General features: G+C 32.7%; 1 protein-coding gene across 1 annotated transcript in view; it reads left to right on the plus strand.

Annotated features, from left to right (window-relative positions):
- The window catches only part of LOC124369541 (probable serine/threonine-protein kinase clkA), a 31,817-nt gene extending 14,249 nt beyond the window's left edge, over nucleotides 1–17,568 (plus strand). Inside the window, exon 3 of the mRNA XM_046827565.1 lies at nucleotides 17,349–17,568. Within this exon, the coding sequence (XP_046683521.1) occupies nucleotides 17,349–17,568 (220 nt within the window). The remainder of the gene's footprint in view (nucleotides 1–17,348) is intronic.
- Nucleotides 17,569–23,519: the final 5,951 nt, after the last annotated feature.

Genomic DNA, 23,519 nt, shown 5'->3' on the forward strand with positions numbered 1-23,519 from the left:
TGTAATTAGGCCTATACTAATTTACTGTAATGTTTACGTTTGAGGTAGGATAGAGAATTTCAAAATTATAAATATGACTGTTACACGCATCTGTCCTCTGGGTTTATGATCTTCAATTTGGTGCTTTTGAAGCTAGAACTGGCCTTTCAGCCACACTTCCTAATTGATTGGTATAAACTCTCATTATTTAATTTTCATATTTTCATTGGTGATATACAATACAGGTCAATGATATATATCACATTACTATCAGTAAAAACATTATTAATAAAGAAAATGTTAAATAATAAAGAGGTAAATAAATAAAACTGCTTGCATACCTAACCTTATTATTAAGTATATATCGGTCATGAAAAACTTCACGAGATTTGGGCCAGAAACGTCATCACCCACCAGCTCTTTCTTTCCCTCATTTTTTAAAACTACATTATTAGTAAAATCATGTAGATTACAGCACCGGTCAAACTACTCAGTTTTATCCTTGATTATATAGTGCTTTTTATTATGCAGTATATAGCCATTGTCCACTGACGACACATTGGTGGCAACAACACATGTTTATTTATTCGAAAGTTATAGAGATTTTTACAGTTTATAAAGGGTTTTTATGGTAAAGAAAAATTTATGGCTTAATCACGGTCGGGTGAATCCTATATAGAACTTTGCCTCAATAATCTATTTTTTACCTCATACAATGTATATTTATCTAAGTTCCAAGGAATCCCCAAAACTCTCCTCTTGCTGTGCCACCATCCTGATATACAAACACTATCCTGATGTAACAACACTATTTAATACATCAACATTTCCAGCTAAATCACCATTATCCTGATACAACACTATTCTTATAAAAATCATACTGAGTGTGATTTCAAAAGTTCCGACAGTGGTGTATACATATAAACATTCAAATGATTCTTATAAAATATATACTTGAAAAAATTCTATTCTTATATTGTATTATCCTAAAACAACCCTAATCGATCATCGGTTGATTCTGAGAATGCTAATATTAGTAGTATAATTTGATTAAATATCATGGTTTGTTCAGAGACGCAAACTAGGACAGTTTAACTCTTATCAGTTTTTGTGGGTGTCTATTAGAAGGAGATAGACTCGACAGATATGTATGAAGATTTATGAGTCTTCCACTGGTTTACAAGACAATATGGCTGGGAGCATATTTAGCTTATTTACATCACCCCATTAAGAAACGATTTTGTAATGGTGTTATCAATGATCCAGAATGAATGTTATTTTCCTGGGATGCAGTGGTTAATAAAGAGATGAAGTATGAGTCACATGGCTGAACAGAAATTTAAGTAAGACGATAATCTTAACTTAACTTGTCTCATCGTGTCAGAAACACCGTAGTGACTCAATTGTGCACCTGATGAGAAAATGAGACTGCCACTTCACCCATTTATTGGCGTCTCTGATGTCAAAACGATGTAAAGGTTCGTTTTGAGCTTCTTCGTCACAGACTTTTTTTTTTCTTCAGACAAACATGTTTCCAGATTCTAGTAGTCAAGTCTGAGACAGCGTCAGATAACAGACACTGCAATAAGAAGAAGGTGAACTGGAGCTAAATTCAACATTCAAATTAACTTAACTTATTGTCAGATGAGACTTAACTATGGGATATGAGATTTCATAGATATTTTTGCTCAATGGTGCTACAGTTTTGTAACTACAATGTAGTTGCTGTACAACTATTAGTCACATATTTTCTCTGTTGTGTTAGATGTTGGAGCTAACATAAAAATATTTGTTCTAGTATTTCTTAACTAGAATAAAATACATAGGTAACCTAATATAGTAGGAATATATATTTGTAGCTGAATTAGTTGTGAGTCCATATGTGTTGTGGGGGTGAGGAAGATGTACCTCAGGGTATTCTTGAAGATATGGGATTATGGCACATAAACATGCACAAACACATTGCATGTACAGTATCTCAAAATTTACAAAATCAACTAAACTGGAATCCCTGAAAAACATTGACAAATAGTTTTGTACCATGGAACAGACACAAAAACCTAGTATAAGTGGTATAAGACATGTCGAAAAAATAACTATAACCTAGTGGTATTATGGAATAGACAGACAAATAGACCAGTAACAAGGTAAATGTATAAAGATTTATGATAAAGTATATACACAGGATGGTTGTGTACAAAATATTCCCCTGATAGTGATATACATAGTTTACTCTAGTAATTATAATTCACATAATTGTTACAATATACTTTTTTTATTTGTTTCAGATCAGCATACTGAATGGATGTTTTTGGTTTGCTGCATGAAGTTGCTTGTTACTGAATTTCCTTACAATGCCACACCATTTAATAATATTATGTTCGTTGTATGGTTTGAGAAACTTAATATAAATGTTGTTCTTGTTATTATTAGTATTGATCAAATCAATTTTTAAAATTTGTTGTTCTTGAATTGTTTTTTGTTGTTGTTACAATACTGTATAAATAAAGATAAATTTGTATAAGTAATCCACCCTTCACTTGTAGATTATTTGACTAATCTCTTTAGCAACATAGACAGATGGAATTCTGAGTTCACTTAATTTTCTGATTTCACTCAATTTTCTCTTCCATATGGAATGCTCGAATAAGCTATCTGATGCTGCTCAGTTTCCTCACCTCCACTAGTCATCCTGCTCAACCCAGAAAAACAACATTATCTTGGATCTGAGAAACCATAGTGGTAATTTCTAACAGTGCAGGAGGGAGAGCAATTTGTATTGTGCAATAACACAACACAGTTTTTTATGAAACCAACAAAGATATTTCTTCTAAGAGACAAATTGATATTTTTTATAAGAGTCAAAATGGAAGGGTGGCAAGAGGTTGAAAGTACCAAATGATAAAGAATTCACAGAACATTAGTTTGACACAGTCGCAATGAATTTCCAGATATATAAATAATAGTTATATTATTATTGTCAGCCAACGTGAGACTGAACTTTACTTCAAAGTAACTTTTTCTTAGTCTAATTATCTCGTTGGCTGACACTTATATGAGTATTACTTACGTGTCTGATGTATTCTTCTTAGTGTCACAAGCTAAAAAATATTACCTGTAAAAATAATTGTATTTTGTATTTTTAACATTTTTGCTACTTTCCAAATTCGACCCTCACTAAACTGGTGCAACATGTTGTAGATTTCTTTCCAGGCTGAAAGTGTTCTATCATTTTACAAAAAATAGGTTGTGTTCTTATATGATGTTAACAGGCTTTTGCCTTTCACAATTTCAAAAGTGTTGAACAAGTACTGTAGTGTAACAAGGCTGTAGTGGAGAGTGACTAGGAGGAACGTGTTTGCACACTGGTTATTTATTCATTATTTAATTTGAAAAACATCATAAAACCTACTGCCAAAACAGCCAAGCTTATGTAGATATTGTACTCAATATCAAGCTACTGTAATCAATTTATATATATTTTATATTTGGTAGTGTACATTATAAAAAATCCAGGTAAATTAGACTTCAGATCCAATATTTATAACTGAATCAGAATCAGTCTTTATTGCTACATAAACGTTTATACATAGCATTGCTATAGAAACAGGTAACATTGTCATAAGTTAATGATACATACACATACACATTCATATATATGCACATCACCATCCACATATACATATAAACATATACACATAAACATACATATAAGAGGTCAAGACAGCGTAACAAATTTATTGTAATCTATGTTAAAATACAATTTTAAAATTCAGGATCCAACAAATACTCATCAATACTATAATAATTTTTTTTTTTTTTTAAAATCTGTTAGTTTGCTTTTAAATTGATTAAATGTTTATATTTTTAAGGTAACTTATTGTATAGTTTTTTTGCTGCGTATATTGGAGTTTTTTCTACCAAACACAGTCGATGTATGGGATACCAGGAAACTGTAATACCAGGAATCAAAATAATCTAGTAACTGTATTTAACCGTCTTAATAATTTCATTAAAAGTTTTCAATAAATTGATGCCATTGGTTGATAAATGTTCTGGCTTAATTTCCTGAAAGAGACTTCTTAAATGGTTACTGGTTAATCCTTTTTACAGCCTTCAAGAGTTTTTTGCAGTTTGTCAAATTGCTTTTTGAGAATTTGTTTACCCTTTAATGTTATTAGTCTCGATTCTTTACTAGTTGCCTTTTCCTTGTTATTTCAAATCAGTCTATAACATCTCGTTGTTCGTTGTTATTTATTTATTGCTATTGTTAGTTCACTTATAAATATTTTATTAATTATTAAATGAATGACGTTGTTTTAAATCTTTTATTCATCATTTAATTGAAGTAACTTATTTTATTTTATTAATGGCATTGTTTCAAAAACTATTTTCACACCTTAACATACATCAAATTATAAAAAAGTAGGCCTATGAATTTTAAATGTAACAGTTTATCTGAAGGTTTCGCTGTTTTCATTACCATATCAATTACATTTCCCTTAGTGGCAAAAGTGGCATAAACTTATAATTACATCTAGTGAATTAATTAAAAGAATTCATAGACCCCCTGTACAAGAAAGTAGCCATGGAAAACTTTTGGGGGTGTCCAGACAACCGATATTTTTCCATAGTGGACAGAGAGTAAAGCCCCATTATGTTCCTTAAACAGTTCTTGACCCATTCCTTTGTTGAGAACGATCTTTCAGCAGTATATGTCAGTAATACTGAATTATTTAAATAATAATAATCGTTAACTAAAAAGTGATTGAAAATTTGGGGGTATCCAGACCCCTGTTAGCTATGTTCTTGTCCCTGTAAAATTTAGTTAAAAATTGTTACTCCTGATGATGTAACAAGGACTGTTAAATATAAGAACTGATCTGACAGTTTAGATATTTACGATATGTCCAACGAAAACTAGTTTCAAGTTTGAATGATCCTTTTTCATTTTGTATCAATACAACTGTGAATGAAGGAATTTTCCCTAATCGATGTAAAAAAATCCCAGGTTTGTTCAGTTTATAAAAAGCATAAAACATACCAGCCTCTTTCTGGGCATTATATCCATGGCTAATACAGAGATAAAGAGTCATCATTCTCTGGCAGAAACATATGAAGAAATAACAGCTTTGACTTAGTAAGTTACAGCAACTGATAGAAGAAATATAACAGTGCTCCCAACCAAGAAAATCTAAATAAATATGTTCTACAGCCTGATTCCTTTAATTTTAAAAATAGTGTACCTACATTGTAATCCATTAAAAAGGATGAGATCAGACAAATATAATCTGCAATGTTGTTTGCATAATAAACGGATACTACACTATTATTTATCTAAAGAAAAACACCATGGAACTCAGTAATGGAGCCTTAGTAATTTGTGAGAAATATATTAATGTTCAAGACTAGGCAGCTAATCACCTCATTTTTGAAGCCAATGGCTGCAAAACCCTCCAAACATTGTGACCTTTCCTCCAGTTTCTCAATCACATAGGACACAAAAGCCGATAAAGTCTCTTGAGCAAAGTGGCCCCTGATAGTAGTGAACCATTGTCAAAATATTGTTTCAAATCAGGTAAGGTGATAGTTTACTTGAAAAATGTGGAATTCTTTTAGTAATTTTTGAGAAAAATTATATCGGCCAATAATAGTCCAATGAAGAATTGTCACTTCCTATAAATACTGGTGCTACCAAAGTAATTCTTATAATCATGGAAAAATATCCTGTCAAAAAGTAAGAATAACTTATAGAGGTTTACTGACTACAAACTCACACCAGTCCCTTTTACACCAACCTATCTAACAGGATACAACGAGCTAAGATATTTTACCCTAAAACATGTAAAATTGATTGGCAACTTCGAGAAGAGGTTCTGTTGACCTGTAACTTTGATTATTTCCCATTATTGCATATGGTTGTTCAGAATATCACACCTGAATACCATTTGTTACTGTTTACCCTAGATATGTAAGGAAATGTTATTGTTAAAGTATTTTTATGTATTAAGTTCCAAGCAACTTAATATTTATTGACTGCATCAAGATGTTTGTAAAGTAATCAACTTTAGACATTTCAGAATTAGCCTTTTCACTGCCAAGACGGTGGATTTCAATTTAATCAATTAAATAGGAATTCTTTCCTATATGATAAAGCAAGTACCTATTTAATACAAGTATATCAATGAGTATATGAAATTATAAACTGTTCCTACTAAGATGACTGCCTATTACTTATTTATTGGTCATAAGCCTATATAATTAGTCATTCAACTTTAGTGTTTTTTATTTACAAAAAACTTTCAGCTAAATATTTCAATTGTATTAGAAGCTGTAGCATAATGTAAATTACTGTTGAGTACAATATCTAATTCTACACAAAACTAATTACATACCGGTATTGTATAAGGTGTTAATTTAAAAACTGTCAATATCTGGGGTTCTTCTTAAACATCTTGAAATGGACTTATTTTTCTTTTAAAAATTACCTGTGGACAGGGAGAACAAATTATTTTGAAATACTTAATCTCTTCTCCTACAAACCTTATCTCAAAATTCTTAGATGATAACACATGCTTTATGAAATCCAATTTCAAAGATCATAGAACATCAGACATTTTGATAACAAAAACAAACTCTGACCACTTATTTCTCACAGCACTACAGAATGTGCTGTTGCATATTTGTGTTGTAGGATAATTTTGTAAAATTTGTTTCATATACAGATATATCTGTATACCCCAATGTTGAAGGTTAATTTTAGAAATTTTGAATTACATACTGTATTGAAGATTTGTACCTTACAACATTTTACATTATTTAGAATATACTGTGGTTATGTTTTGATTTGTATTTGTTCAATTTTTAGTTGCTGTTAAGAAACTAGTAAATTTTAGCTTTAAAAAATATGTTACATGCTATTTCTTACTTGAGTTCTGGCCTTAGTTTTCTCCAAGAATTCCTTTGCTTTAAAAATAATGATCTCTGTTTGGATTAATTTATATTCAGCACCTTATAATGAGTGGATACTATTAGCAACACACTACAGTAACTGTAGCTGCGTCTCTGTCTGCAGGCACTCTCACATAGTAAGTAAAATTAAGCTGCTTGGTAAAACTCAATCCAAAGAACTAAAAATCCTAATTTATATAAATTTTAAAGCACACTGATGTAGATTATGAATATGTGTTTTTATTTTTGTATCTCATACTATTCGGTTGATATCACCAAGTCTTCAGTTATTTTACCAGGCTTAAGCCCAGGAACAAGCTAACTGTTGTAGACCACAAGAGAAGAACATGGTATTTTTCCCATAAGTATTAAAATTACGTAGGTCCTGAGGTCTGAAAAATCTAAATATAGTCTAAATTGTTGTGATCATAGGACAATTTTGTGTCAAATGGGTTTTTTCATTAATGCTACAGCAAAAGTTCCAAGAGGATAACAATTTTACCAAAATCATCACTGTATGCTTGAATATGAAAACTTCGATTTGGACTTTTCTGGCTGAATAGCACCCCAGTTAGGTAATGAATTAAAATGATTTGTTTCAGAATCCAGGTACAGGTGGTTTTCAGCTGAGTTAAAATATGTAGTGTAAACAATAAACATAAATAAAATATACTACTATTATGTCAAAATACTACAAAAATATAAAAAAATGTGTGTGTGTTTTTGTGTTTAATTTGTTTAAACACAATTGAGTGGGGTGTTACATTATATGATTTTCTTCATAAATCCCATATGTGGGATCTTAATACCTGTATTTAGTCGATGTCGGAAACATTGAACAGTTTCAAACATTATTTGGGACCTTACTTGGTTGGAGAGGCATTCTACAGTCTGCAAGAGGCCTTCGAGTAGCAATGTGTGGATTATGTACTTAAGTGGGTTTAGTGAAGTTCACATCAGAATCATTCAACAGTTTCAAACCTTGTCTGAGAGCTTGGTTGGAGAGGCATTCTACAGTCTGCAAAAGGCCTTTGAGTAACGATGTGTGAGGCCAGCAGGACATGCTTCTGTTGTTTAATGTAATTATTGTATAGTAATATAAAATGTAAAGTAATAAAATATTTTAAGTTTGTATAGCACGCACAGAAAATTGTAACGTTCTATTGTGTAAAATAATTTGTGTATTCCAAATCACAGGTCCTATGGAAGACTATAAAATGTGTTAATAAGTGTAATATGTTATATCTCACACCTACAGTCAGTGATCCAACAATCATTAAATGATGCTCATATGTTATCTCAAAACTTGATCAAGAATTGCTCAGTTCTAGGCAACGTTTCCAGGCCCTGAAGAAGCTTGTCATTTAAGTGTACCCATGGTATCAACACTCACATCTTCGTCAACTATGTCAGTCAAGACCCAGTCCAGCAATGATTGGCGAACAATAGGATTCACTATAGTTGATGAGTTAATTAGCTATCTCTAGTTAGATGAGGCACACAGGTCCTGCATCTCATATCGTGCAGTGAACTAGCCAACCAGTCAATATTAATGTCACCAGTAATAACAGAGTTGGCTTTATTGAAGAGGACAAATCGCTGAAAGAAATCAGCAATCAGGCGTTGCTCTGATTGCTGTACAACTTGCTTATTTGCAAACTCTGTACAATTGCCACTTGGGGTGTGGTACAGACAAAAAATTTTAATTTTAAGTGATTGTTTAAAGAAGAATTTGGCATCTCGAATTTCAAAATTAATTTCCTAGTCAAAGGAGTATAAATCAAAGACTTTATGCTTGAAATTACTTTTACAGTATATAAGCACTACACCTGATTTATGGTGTAATTGACTATAACTGGTAACCAACTTATAGCCATACAAATTCAAATAAATATTTCATGATTTTTTAACCCATGTTTGGTTAATATGAGGAAGAGGGGTTTCTCTCCTTTAAAAGCAAAATACGAGTATCAAGAGTGTCAACTTTTTCCCTTATGTATTATTATATATTAAGATGAAAAATATTATGAAATATTCAAATTGTATGGTTTGAAATTTCAAATCTCCAGTTCTGTATTCTGCTTCTGTTTAGTAAATGGTTCTATAGTTGTAATATAAGCTATACAAGGTGATTCCAATAAAAGTGCACATTTTTTCCGGATTGGTAGAACATATGAATGCAAACATTATTTTGTCCAATAAACATGGAGTCGCAAATGTTCCGTTTCCGAGAAAATTGGGAATTTGTGTAACCCCTCCTTGTAGGCAACACCTAGTGTTCCCTGTGCTATCGGCCGGAAAAATGAAAACCTACTGAAACTAAATGTGTTTTTCTTCTTAATTACAAATAAAAGAACAACTTCATGCAAACAAGAATTAAAAAAAAATTTTATTTATAAAAAAATATTAAGCAGCAAAAACTGGAGACAACCCTTGACTCTTTCAAAATATAAGAGAGTCAATTTAATGAAGAGCTCAGCTTTCCATCGACACAAACAGGAGAAATTTTGAACATTTGCTGTAATAAAATTCTTTTAAATGCTTGTTCACACTATGTATTTCTTTTATATCTTATTACAAAGGAAATAAATATTTTGTTTCAGCTACATGTTCCTACAAGGAGGCGTTTCACAAATTCTAAATTTTCTCGGAAACAAAACATTTGCGACCCCATGTGTATTGAACAAAAAAGTGTTTCTATTCACATCATCTATCAACCCTAAAAAAATGCACACTCTTATCTGAATCACCTGGTATAGCTTATATCACAACTATAGAACCGTTTATTAAACAGAAGCAGTATACAGAACTGGAGATATGAAATTTAAAACTATAAAATTTGAAAGTTACATAACATTAAAAAAGTCCCACACGATCTTATTACTCTTGACCATTGATATAATCTCTATACATTTAAATGCACAGGAAATATATTTGTTTTCAAGCAAATGTTTTATTTTTCATATTTTTGTTTATTATATATATATATATATTTATTTATAGAGAAGTTTTCAAAAATTAACGCTTGTATAACAGTGTATATTTATTATGCAAATATATGTTAATCTTGTGCGGTCCCTCTCAGCCTAGTCGGCTCGGTGGTAAATCCGGCTTGTGTTTTAGGATTACAGGAATAGCAGAATCACTTTATCACTTAACATACCATTAACATCACTGGGTACCCACCATCTTCTTACAAGGCAATGGCGGATACTTGACTAAGGAATCCATGTCGAGAGCTGGACAGGATGTACATCCCCGCTGATGGCCCGCTGCGCCATATCTCCGGTCATCCAGAAGTGATTACTGGCTCCGTAGTGACATCAGCTCCAACACTCCCAGGGTCACCGGCCCAGCAACGGTGAGACAAGTGGAGCTGGCCGACTACAGTATCAGGATATGGTGATGGAGGTAGAGGATTCATGAGGTTCAGGCGTGAAATGAAGTCTTTAGTGTGGTTATTTGTACGAGATGACACAGCACCATCGCCAAACAATATCGCTTAAGAATCCAGTTGGAAAGAACTCTCTTTTTTTGTCTATATTATGTGATTTGAAATATCATAAAAAAATCTACTATATTACTCATAAAAATAATATCGCTATACACAACAGCAGATTTAAAAAAAAATTCCCATTTATTATGGTACCTACATAAAAATTACAGTAGATAAAATATATCTTAATGCAGGATATAATTTGTATAGACCTAATAAAAATAGAGCTTTACTTATTGCTACAATATATTGGAGACATGTTTGTCACAATAATTCCAAAATTGCCCATTTTATTGATTTTCTCAGGTTAAATTTTGCAAAACAAAATACTTACAAAAAGAAAAAGACTGCTGAACATATATTATTTGCTGATGTTATAACTCTTTAAATAAGAGAATGGAGAATGGCCGATGTAACAGTCTAATAATAGTTGGATCTGGTGTAAACTAAGCGAAATCTTTACACAGTGCTTAGTTATACATGTTTTAGCTGTGTGGAAGTAAAAGTGTTAACATCATGTTGAATATAGTGACTGTTTTAAATTAAAACATTGTGTACTACATCTAATCAGATTATTGGTTATGCAGTACTATAAAATAATTTTGATTGGTCGATTAAAACAATAATTCCTTTGGGACTGACAGAAGTAACCCAATTTTTATTCTCTCACTGATATGGTAACTAGTTGAAACTGTGTTATTGCACTTTATAACAACAATACTATTTTAAAAATTTAAGGAATTTATGATAGTTTTGATCTTTGGAAACATCACTGTATTTATTGATGTTTCAAATTCTCTTGATGGCTGAATACAATATAAACATAATACATTATGCCATAATTGTTTGTTAGTCAGCAAATATACAACTGGCATACTAATAATGGTGATTTGTTTCTCAAGCTTTTAGAAATATCTAATCCACACATGCTGGGGTGGATTTCACCTACGAACCCTTTCTTATCTCATAGAAGCGAAATTAAACGCTGTCTAATTAAAAACTTTGTATACCTTTCAGTCAGCATTTCCTCTATTGAATGGTCAAGGTCAACAAATTTTTTCCTAATTCTGTTGTTGTCAAGAAGCATAATTGTTCATTGTCTGGGATGCGTATGACTCTACATGTTCGATTATGTCCAGCAGACACATTTTGTACGAATATTTCCCTCATTTATTTGATGCTTTTTTTACTTTCGATTACTTCTCATTTATACCTATGATGAATTTTTAATGTATTTATTCAATAAATAAAGTATTTGTTTGGGAGCATCATGGATAATTTTACGCAAGAAGAACTATGGAATCTGTTTTATAGTTGCTGTTATCAATGTACTAATATAATAATCTGTGGGCAAAAAATGTCACATGAAACTCCTATTACAAGAAGAGTATTTCTAAAGCAGCTGGCATTAAAGCTTATAAAGCCACACTTGCTAACAAGATGTTATCTTTGAGAAAATTAAAATTGAGATTAATTCACCTCACACGTGTGGTGCTAAGCCAACACCACGCTGATGTGTAGCTGGTGTGCATGAGGGTTAAATGTCTGGAAATGTATATATATATATTTATATATATAACTAAATTTATAAATATATTTGTATGTAATAAAATATATGCAATAAAAACTAATTTAGTTTAAATACGCAGATAATAAAAAATTGAAAACACCTCTAGGGTGGAATTTCTATACAACACAACTAACATCGGTTTTAAATAGTATGTATGATTTAAACACAAAAAAGTTTTTTGACGAAGTTCTGTAGTTCTTCAACACTCTCCAATTCTGATGAGTTCTAAATAATGATGTTCTCTATTAAATTTGGTGTAGGCTATAGGATAATCATAATAAGTAATGAGATAATTATCTTGTAACGTCTTTTAAGCCTCGGCTCTTAGTTATGCTAACTTGTTTTGGTGTCACATGGCTGTTATTAGTAAGAGTGCCATGACTGTATCCACTAATCAACGGAGGACAATGAGATGATTAACTTGACGGTTTTCTGGTAAGAACATTTTACCCTTCTCTTGCTAATGAAATAGGGTAAATAAAGTTTGAAGACAATAACTATTCAGAGATTAGCTGTGAAGCCATATGCATGAAAAAGGTTTGAAATTCAATTGCATTATCAGTTCTTTCATATTATTTTTTGTAGACATTACAAGAATAATAGCACTTTATCATCATATTTCTCTTATTCTGTTGCATCACTTCAGATGCTATTAAATTTGGGCCTGTTACTAGTCAACATAAATAATGACTTGGATTAAAGAATGGCACACACACACATATACGACTTACTTATTACATGATATCTAAATTATTTTGCACCCATATTCCTAATGACGCAAAAAATATAACTTGTACGCAAAGAATGTCACTATTTCATTCATCCGATAACAACGACCTGCTCACGTATTTGATATAATATATATTAGTACAAAGAGTAAACATTTAGGCATGTTTTACATTTAAAAATTCCCTCAGTGTTTTTTACGAAGTCTTCTGTATATAACATTTGAATTTATAAATTACATTAAATAAAATATATAAAGGGTAGAAATCAAAATTTGAAGTCTCCTTATGATTGTCTTATAGTGAAAACTGTGATATCGCTCTATTGCCAGGTATAGCCTACGCTGTGAACTAAAGTTTTATTATTTAGTCAACTTTGACAAGCACTAATAACTGACGATGATTTGCTAAAATGTTGACTGAGCCAACAAGTACCTACTTTTGTTTAAATAGGCTATAACAAACAGTGGCATGCAGATGAATGATAATGGATGTCCCATTTATATAATAGTCATCAATCTTCAGAGATGATTCACAATTTGTCGCCCCCCAGATTATTTCAGTTTTATTCATTAATCATCACTGAATTAGTTAAGTCCAAATATCAATATTAACTTTGAAATAAGTTTGCTTTTGAACATTTTCTAACAACTTTAGTAAATAAATCCTTTCTGGTAATAAAATATTTTGATTTCATGATTATATTTGACAAAGCAGAATACAAATTTAAATAAATAAAATAATATTAATAAACTTTTAACACTTTTATTTTTCTTTACTTATATTTCTTCACAAAGAAAACTACCCAATAAGACCATTAGTAAATTTTCAAAATGCACCTTCTTATAATTTAGCAAAATACTTGGACAGCAAAATTAAAGAACATTACAAATTTAAAACTGACATAAGACTGAAAAACAGCATTGACCTAGTAAACAAAATTAATTATATAGATATACCAAACAACAGTAAGTTTGTATCCTTCGATATAACAAATTTATACACAAATGTTCCAATCCAAGAAACAATGTTTATAATTAAAAATAATTTAACAGAACAGAACATTCTAAATACACAAGAGTAAAGAAAAATAAAATTTTAAAAGTGTTAAAAGTTTATTAATATTATTTTATTTATTATAAAACACTTTTTGAGGCTACATCTCTAACAAATTTAAAATGTTTGTTGTAAATAATATTTGTCTTAGTGTTAGATTTGGCTCATTAGGCCTATTGAATTATTTTCATATCAATGAATTTGTAGGCCTATCTTAGAATATAATTTAGTATACAGGCCTATTATATAACAAACAAGAAAATTTATTGAATTTCTTGTTGAGTATACAGTTTTTTAGTTTCTTAATTTTATTTGAACAAAACCTAATCTTCAGTAAAATTTTGGTGGTAAATAGAATGTTTTAACCAGTTATTAAATTATTTTCATATCAATAAATTTGTGACTTAGAATCTAGTTAAATATGCTAGAACTATCTTATAATTAACCAAAAAATTTATTGAGCCTCAAATATAATTAATATACTATAATATTTATATACTCCAAACCAGTACTTTGAATTCTTTTTTGAGAAAGCTTAAACACTCAATAGTGTAGACTCTCAAATAAAAATAAATTTTCTGTTGTAAAGCTGTTGTACTTTGTTTTTATACTAAACTCCTGACCATTTATGTTCACAAAGAAAAACTGCACACTATATAACAAGCATTTTATTCACAAATTTATCTTACTTCAAAGAAACTTTACATATTGTAGGCTATTACTAGACATAATAATATGGCTTACACCTAAAGTAACATCAGTACTTGTTCTTCATCGATGTGGTCATATCCAGTCCAAAGCCATGGTGAGACCCAGCCAGATGATGATGCAGATGAGTACTGGAATTCCAAGGATGTAAATCAGCATCAATGCTAGCAATTCAAACAATAAAACGAACAGATCATCAAGATCCATGTTTTATAGTTGATAATATCGTCTATTTAAATGCAGCAGAATAATAAATCACGTCAAAATAACCTAGCTGTCAAATTATATAGGTCAATAGGTTAGTGCGTAATGCAGTCAAAAAGAGGTTTCCACCTCCTAGGAAGTAGATTTCCCTTTGTTCCCACGTAAAGTGAAATTTACCGCCAAATGTAGTTTTGTTCTTGAATACTGTTAAAACGTATATTAATTGTGAACCTGAAATAACACATTATAATAACATCAACACTTCATAACAACTGCTTTATATGATCCCTTTTTACTCGTTACAAATATTTATTTTTAACTGGTCATTAAATAGTTGTTATTGGTGTTTATTTATTATGTTTAAGTAATGATATAAGGTATAGTATTTGCAACCATTTCATAAAAATCATTAAATCAGTTCCAGAAAAAGGCAATTCTACATTGCTTGTTTTAAGATTAAATATACTACTTTTAAAACACTTTAAATATAAATATAAAAACCTATAAGCATTCGTTGAATGTAAATATGTTCTATGTTTAAAATGGTAAACAAATTGTACCGTATTATGAGAGTTTTGGGAATATTTACCTCTATAAATAACGTAATCATGACTGAAGTTATGTTTAGTAAGCTGATATTTCTCTCATCTCACGAGACAAAAACATTTAACCAATTGAACGTATTCAAGGTGTTAAGTAAGGACTACATTTTCGTTGACTAAGTAATGAATAATGAATATCCCAGACGGTTTTATACCAAGTGTATAAGGTTTTGCAGCACACATCCTCCAAGCACCATAATTTGATTATACTCAAAAAGGATTAAGGTGAAAAGAAAGACAAAAAGGTAGGTAGTTATTTCAAATTTACATTTAATGATACTCTAATTTCTCATCTCTGACACTGTCTGGTGTTTAGACAGTTTGTATTTAATGGAGAGCGGCGGTCGCACACTGCAATTATCTTTGCTGCCCTGAAGTCGGTACATGACTCGTGTCGCAGTGAAGGTGTTAACCTAGAAACCTGTTTCAGAAATAAAAATATTCCGACATCATGGTAGAATTTTGATTTTAATAGAGCTCAGGTACTAGAGCTCTTGAGTCTGTTTACACTTGCAATATCTACTGTCAGGGGCAAGAGCTCTAGCTAGCGTTGTTGCAACCAGTGAGACCATTTAACACGAGAATTGAATAGCTGTGTCGGACAATAAAAATGACTAGTGTAAACAGATCCGTACCGCGGGGGTTGTCGCGACTAGTATTGGACGTTTTTTTGGGAGAACCTGGAGAGCTGTGTCAGACAGTAAAACTGTCTAGTGTAAACAGATCCGTACCGCGGGGGTTGTCGCGACTTGTATAGGACGGTTGTTTGCGAGAACCTGGAGAGCTGTGTCAGACAGTAAAATTGTCTAGTGTAAACAGATCCATACAGCGGGGGTTGTCGCGACTTGTATAGGACGGTTGTTTGCGAGAACCTGGAGAGCTGTGTCAGACAGTAAAACTGTCTAGTGTAAACAGACCCGTACCGCGGGGGTTTGTCGCGACTTGTATAGGACGGTTGTTTACGAGAACCTGGAGAGCTGTGTCAGACAGTAAAACTGCCTAGTGTAAACAGACCCGTACCGCGGGGGTTGTCGCGACTTGTATAGGACGGTTGTTTACGAGAACCTGGAGAGATGATATGATATGTTGAATTGTATGATCAGCACAATACAACTAGTTCCAAAAGTTAAAATAATTTTAACACTAATTTTGAGTATTAGGTACAAGTATAAAAAAACGTCAAATTTATTATTAAAAAAGTACATTAAATGTTTTGTAATGAAACTACGTTTATATAATTAACGGAAATGTTGCCTCAAATAATACCTTAAGCCAACAGGAGGCTCGTACTGTCTCAGGCCGTCGGTTGGACAGCGCTGGGCTGTATTATGTTTCTCGGTTTACAGCAGCCCTCTCTGAATAGGAAGAGGCAGTATTCCTCCAAGGCTGCCTGTCCGAGACCATATTCCAAACAATAGTGTCCGGTGAGAGTTGGCATATGGCAATCTCGAGTTCTCTGCTTTCGTTTTTCCACCGTCTGCAGAAGGACGTGTGGTTGGCGTCGTCGTGCTCCGCATCCCCATAAGGACATTCCGAGCTTTCGTACTTACCTATCTTATGCAGGTACGCTCGAAAGTTGTTATGGCCGGTGAGAAACTGAGCCAGGTATAAATTTATCTCCCTGTGTTTTCGCTCCACCCATTCTCTCAGGTCTCTAATCAGCCTGGCCGTCTAATGTCCACTGCTATCTAGTAACCATCGCCCCTGCCAGTCCTTGACGGTTTGTGCTCGAGCCTCGGTGTGTGCTACCGCTATTAGAATGGCACCGGCTACTGCGATGACAGCCGATTCGGAGACGTTTCAGTAAGCATTAGTGATTCGGAGTGTCCCCTTTCACTGTACTGCCACCATTTTCTATTTGTAGCACTTTAGGCGTAAAGCGTCTGCCCACACATGGCACATAGTATGTGACCACCATGAGTAACCACCGATCAATCGGCTCAAAGCGGATACTCGTTTGCCGTCCCAGAGATCTGGTTCCAGAACGTGAGCTCGGTATCAAGCTTCACTACGAGATAATTTAAAGCATTTTTTACTGCCACTGGCCTAGTACATAGCCTGTCAGAAGATAGAACAGGCCCTCGTGCCAGGAAGGTGTTTGAATTTTTCGGGAGATACGTTCAGCCCCAAGCAGAGACATCACCGGACTTCAGCGTTACAGTCGCTCCGCCTGTGACCCATCTCTCCACACATAAAACAGAGGCCTTGACCTCGCCTGTCAAACTCTCTGCAGTCCGCCAGGAGATGGACGAAACCTCTGATGACTCCTGCAGTTGATCCAGTCGACTTTTATCCGGACCGTTCTCAGAAGCTTGTTGACTGCATGCTCTGTTAGGTGCACTATGGTCATCAGCATCTGCTCCCGCTATTGAGCTGGTCACGGAGACCTTCACGCTCACAACGCCAGTTCTAGTTCCCTGGTGATGGCGGCCTTAACCTCCTCGACCGTCGTGAGACTGTCAAGGTCTCGGATTTCTAAGGCCACTTTTGTCTCTACATCTCGCTCGCCCCGATGGCATCCTACCGTGTGTCAATCCTCCTTGTCTTTCAGGTGTCATCTTAGGCGATACAGCAAAAAGCTGTCTCACTTCAGCTTTCTCCACTTCAGCACCTCGCTTCTCCTTTCTTCTCCTCTGATCAGCTGTAGTAAACTACCAAAGACTTTCTGAGGTCCTTGGGATGAGAACATCAGAGCTCCTGCAGGAGCGCTTCTACTGGTTCCTTCTATGTGTTGAAGGCGAGCATGGACAAGCTGCAACCACCCTCTTTTCTTGCCTTGTATCCGGAGAGGCGTTCAATAAACGATTGAAATGTACGACGTGTTGCAGATTTGGGTTTCCATAGATTATTGTATTCTTTAATTCAAAAGATCTTCCCAGATCTTTTAGTGTTATAGTTAAGGCTACCACTAAGCGAGCCTCAATCACTTCCTACCACCAGCTTCAGAGTTCAGTCAAAGCAGAAAAAAAACTAAAGAAATGTGTACTTTTTGAGGTATATAATTAATGTAACTTTAAGTAGACTTCTGTTGCTTTGCCATAACTCTATTTATTCTCCTACTAATGAAAGCCCAGTAAATTGATGTTTAATTGGTTCTTAAGAACAAGACTGTATCTAATAAGGCTTTAGAATGTCCGACTGAATATTTAGGTTATAATAACCAATATACAAGAGCAAACACATAATAAATGTGAGAAGTGCAATTCATTTTTCACATAGCTATGGTGAAAAGTGTTGATTCAATCTGAATATTGAGTTTATTTCTATTTCACCTTTCGCTTAGTGTAGCGTCTCAAATCTGATATTGTTACAGACTTGACTCCTTGAATTTGGAGACCACGTCTAAAGTGATACAAAAAAAGTCTGCAACAAAACAAGTTCATAATGAATTCTATGCATCATTTTGACATCAGTTACACCTGGAATACCTCTGTCTGGTTTCCCAGCAACCATCCAACGTAATTCAGATAAATAGGTGTTCTCATTGTCTCATCAGGGGCACAAATTAGTACACTACGATGTTTTAGACACGACCTCGAAGCATGGCGGAGCAATCAAGTTTTCTACACATATAAAGCTATGGTGAGAAGTGTTGATTCAATCTAAATATTGAGTTTGTGTGATAGTGTCAGATTTCAGATGCTGCATTGAGCAGAAGGTGAAATAGAGCTGTACTCTAAACAATGTAATAAATAGTACACCGACAATCTCATAACTAACATATAATATATCAGTTTACACCACATAAAAACATTGCTTACACAGTCAAAGTCATAAATCTCATTGTGGAGAGTCATCTTCAGTTAACCGATGTTACACAGAACCTGAATCTCAGTCAGGGAGGAAGGAGATATGTCTAGATTTGTACCCAAGACATCGTTTCCCTTAAAGCACATGCCATTGGTCCCTGGAAATATGCACTGGAAAGGATGAACTCACTCTAAAGGTTTGGATTTGCGTGAAGACCTGATTTGGAGGGTAAGAGGGTTGACCTGAATTGGAAAAAACCATATATTGAGGTATAAAAACAATAAAATTCATACTGTAAAATATACCCTTAATATTAAGTATATCATAGGTAAGCTTACAATTTTTTTCTGAACACAATTCATAACTTTTTTCTATAATTTGTTGAAACTACCCTGGGAAATGTCAGTTTTTTTATTGTGAGTGTATGGTGAAGCCTTGCTGGTTTTGAAATGGAAAAAATAACATTTTGGTTATCAGTTTATTCTATAATTATTACAAGAAATCACTTTATGATTAAATAAAGTTAAGATATTATTATAACACTTGTGTGCACATAAAACAGGTATGAGGGGCAGGGAACTAAAATCAACATTTGTGTTGGTGTTCATTGAAAATTAATAGAGTACTGTTTGATCGATTGATTTAAATAACTTTAACAATTCAACACAATTGATAAGCTCAAGTTGGTATGTTATTGCTGGATCGTGCTATTTCTAAATTACCCTCTGATTTTAGGTTTTCACTTGAACAAATATTATATTTTTCAGATGACAGAACCTTGTACTGAATAATTAACAAGAATGTGCTTTGTTCAGGGATGCGGGCAATAATAAGTCTTTTATGAACATTTTTATAACAAGCAGATTCAATAAGTAAGTTTGAACCGTTAAAAGAACCAAACATAATGTAACTCTTTATATAACAGAGGAGTTGCTTCACACCTGGTATTTCGGCTAAGGTCTAGAGTAAAAAGGAGATAAGTAATCCTAAATTTAAATAGAAGTAGTTCCTTAAACAAAAGCAACGCATTTATAGAACAGCAACTATCTTGCTTTCTTAATGTTGAAGGCACTAGTGTATCTGCAATCCTTTTATGTGAACTCTTCCTTGAGTAATCCTGTACCTTATACTGAACAATAAACAAGAAGGTGCTTTCTTCAGGAATGCTGGCTGTAATAAGTCATTTATGAACATTTCAATGTCAAACAGGTTCAATAAATAAGTTTAAACTGTTAGAAGAACCAAACATAATGTAACTCTTTACATAACAGAGTAGTTGCTTCACATCAGGTGGGTTACATCAGGTGGGTTAAGGGCTTCCAGTGGGGAAGAGGTAAAATCAACTATTGTGATAATAAGTAGAAAACTGTAATTTAACTTTTTTCAAGGATTTTCTTGGGAAACAACAAGACATGTTTGATAAGAATCGGATATGCTGTCAAATAACAATAGTATGCTGACAAAGCCAAATTAACAATTTTATTGAAGCTCATTGTGAGTATTTCTCCTGGGTATGTAAATAATATCTATCTATAAAAATAACAATTACATTCCAGGGTGTCAAACACTTCTTTCTTTTAAAACATTGACCTCACTTGTAAAATGGTCTTTATATATTGTCTTCTAATCTATTTCATCTTTGTCTTTGTGGCTGTATGCAATATCTCCATCTTTTCTGCTTGTAATTATTTAGATACTTAAAGAACTTAGATTAAGCATAAGTTTTATTAAGGGCCGAAATGTGCTCTTTAAAGCGGTTTTTAAATGTTCCGTACTATGCTTTTTATCGGTTTCTATCTCTTTATTATAGTAATTGTTATTAACGGGAATCTTTTATAAACTGGGCAACATTGATATATAGAAGCCATTGATCTATAAAAGCCATTTTTTGTTATATTGAGTGGTTAGACAGTTTGTGCAACACCATGCAAGTATGAGTTAGTTTATGTTTCAACTCATGACTTCTCTGCTAGTCTGTCTCGTAAAGCCACAAGTAAGACATCGAGCTAATGTATCACTTCATAAACTCTGCTAAAGTGTAATGTGTTAGACAATGTTGTCTTCCTTCTGGTTTAGTTTGAAAACACTGGAAAATTTTTAAAGTAGGCATATAAAAGCAGAGGACACTCAATCAATAACCAAGTTCCATTTTCACACAAAAGTTCAACATTTTTAATTTGGCTTAAATATGTCAATAATTGAAACAGAGGAAATACAATCTTCAATAACAGAAATAGTTATGGTATACATTTATCAGTATAACCTTTGTATGATAACAGTCTTCTTGGGGCAAAGTGATGTAATAGCTTAAGAGCATATTATCTTCCAAGGGCAGGATCTACTTTTGAAGAGAGCACATCGAAAGGTTTGGAAGCCAACAAAAGGAAGGTTTATGGGCCTTCTCCCATAAAAATCAAATATATATATATACATGCATATATATATATATATATATATATATATATATATATATATACATGCATATATATATATACATGCATATATATATATATATATATATATATATATATATATATATATATATATATATAAAATTTCAATAAACACTTTTTGTGATTCAATGTTTATTGAATTTAAATAAGGCTATTGCCATTTATACAATTTAATGTAAATAAAAGTCGTTTGACAGGTATTTGGTCTTCCGAACATATGTTAGTTTGCTTATTTAAACGCATATGTGACAGATACGGCCAAATACAAAATAATTGAATTGGAAAAAGTAAGCGCTCTGTGGTGTAATGGTAGCACATTCACCCGGCAAGTGAGAGATCCGGGTTCGACTCCCGGCGGAGCAAGTACTTTTTGTGATTCAATGTTTATTGAAATTAAATAAGGCTATTGCCATTTATACAATTTAATGTAAATAAAAGTCGTTTGACAGGTATTTGGTCTTCCGAACATATGTTAGTTTGCTTATTTAAACGCATATGTGACAGATACGGCCAAATACAAAATAGTTGAATTGGAAAAAGTAAGCGTTCTGTGGTGTAATGGTAGCACATTCACCCGGCAAGTGAGAGATCCGGGTTCGACTCCCGGCGGAACAAGTACTTTTTGTGATTCAATGTTTATTGAAATTAAATAAGGCTATTGTCATTTATACAATTTAATGTATATATATATATATATATATATATATATATATATATATATATATATATATTATAGACTTTATAAGAACCACTCTGCTGTCCAGATCATTCATTCCCAACTTCACCAACAAATCAGTCTTCAAAGTAACTTTGCCTAGAAAATACAGAACATTACCTATTTACAAGTACAATTAAAACTATTTATTCAGAACCAGTTTTTTAACTTTATAAAAGTATGTTTATTGTTAAAACGTATCCTATATAACTTAAATATTTAAGCTTTATAAATATAGACCAGGTCAAAAAGTGCCATGCCTTTTGAAAAATCTACTGGCCTCTTTGACTACCAAATGAGCACTAATAAATGTTTACAAAATAAAGATTTTATGTATCAATATTGCATAAAAATAGTTTAAAAGACACTAAAATTACTTGAAACAAATTGGCCCTGATGGGGCTCTTCTCCTTTCAAAAGCGTCGTCGGCTTCGCTCTTCCCACCACATTCTGAGTTAGAGAAGACATCGCTGACATCAAATAAGAATCAATCCTGCTTGATGTTATGAAGCACCTCAAAGTTTGGTAGTGTATTGCCCTCCGCCCTGTTTCTTTTCCTCCCTTCTTCGTCCATTCTGTGAATTGAATAAAATTTATGAATTTATAAAAATACATTATAGGTTATTAATATCATTCACTTGACAATTTCAAAATACCTAATTAATAGTAAGTCAGGTTTTATTATTCAGTTTTAGGTACATAAGCTTCAAATATACATTGCATACCATTAAACCGAAATTTTTACAAATTCCTGATAAGCCATTCCTTGAGATGAGAAATTTTGCCAACTGTACTAAACAATAATTTGAAAGTTATTAAGTTAATATACTTAGTTTCAATTTTATAAACTAAACTTCATGAGAGTTAGAAGAGTGTTTCCATATTCCTTCAACATAGCATGTGAAAATTGTGAATAATGGTAAATATATATAGGTGTATGAGTGTCATTAAAAGAAGATTATGCATACATTTAACTTGATATTGGAAGATTTTCATACAGGTGGATTACAAAATATGGATAATAATCTATTTTACTGACATCATGTTTTTTCAGGTTTAACTTCTATTCAAATCTAAATTACTTTTACAGTGTAAAATATTATTCCAAATAAAATAATTTTTTTTGTTGAAACCCTGTATTACAGGGTGGGGCAGAGGAACTTGCTTATTTCGAAATTTAATTCAAAAGAAAGTAATGAAGACATATAATATGTAATCAGCAAATACAACATTTAAAGTTTATTTTTACTTAGTTTTAAAGATGACATCAGACAGATGGCACCTATCGTTGTCAATGCACTGTGTTTACC

The sequence above is a fragment of the Homalodisca vitripennis genome, chromosome X (assembly GCF_021130785.1).
Source record: "Homalodisca vitripennis isolate AUS2020 chromosome X, UT_GWSS_2.1, whole genome shotgun sequence".
Taxonomy (NCBI): domain Eukaryota; kingdom Metazoa; phylum Arthropoda; class Insecta; order Hemiptera; family Cicadellidae; genus Homalodisca; species Homalodisca vitripennis.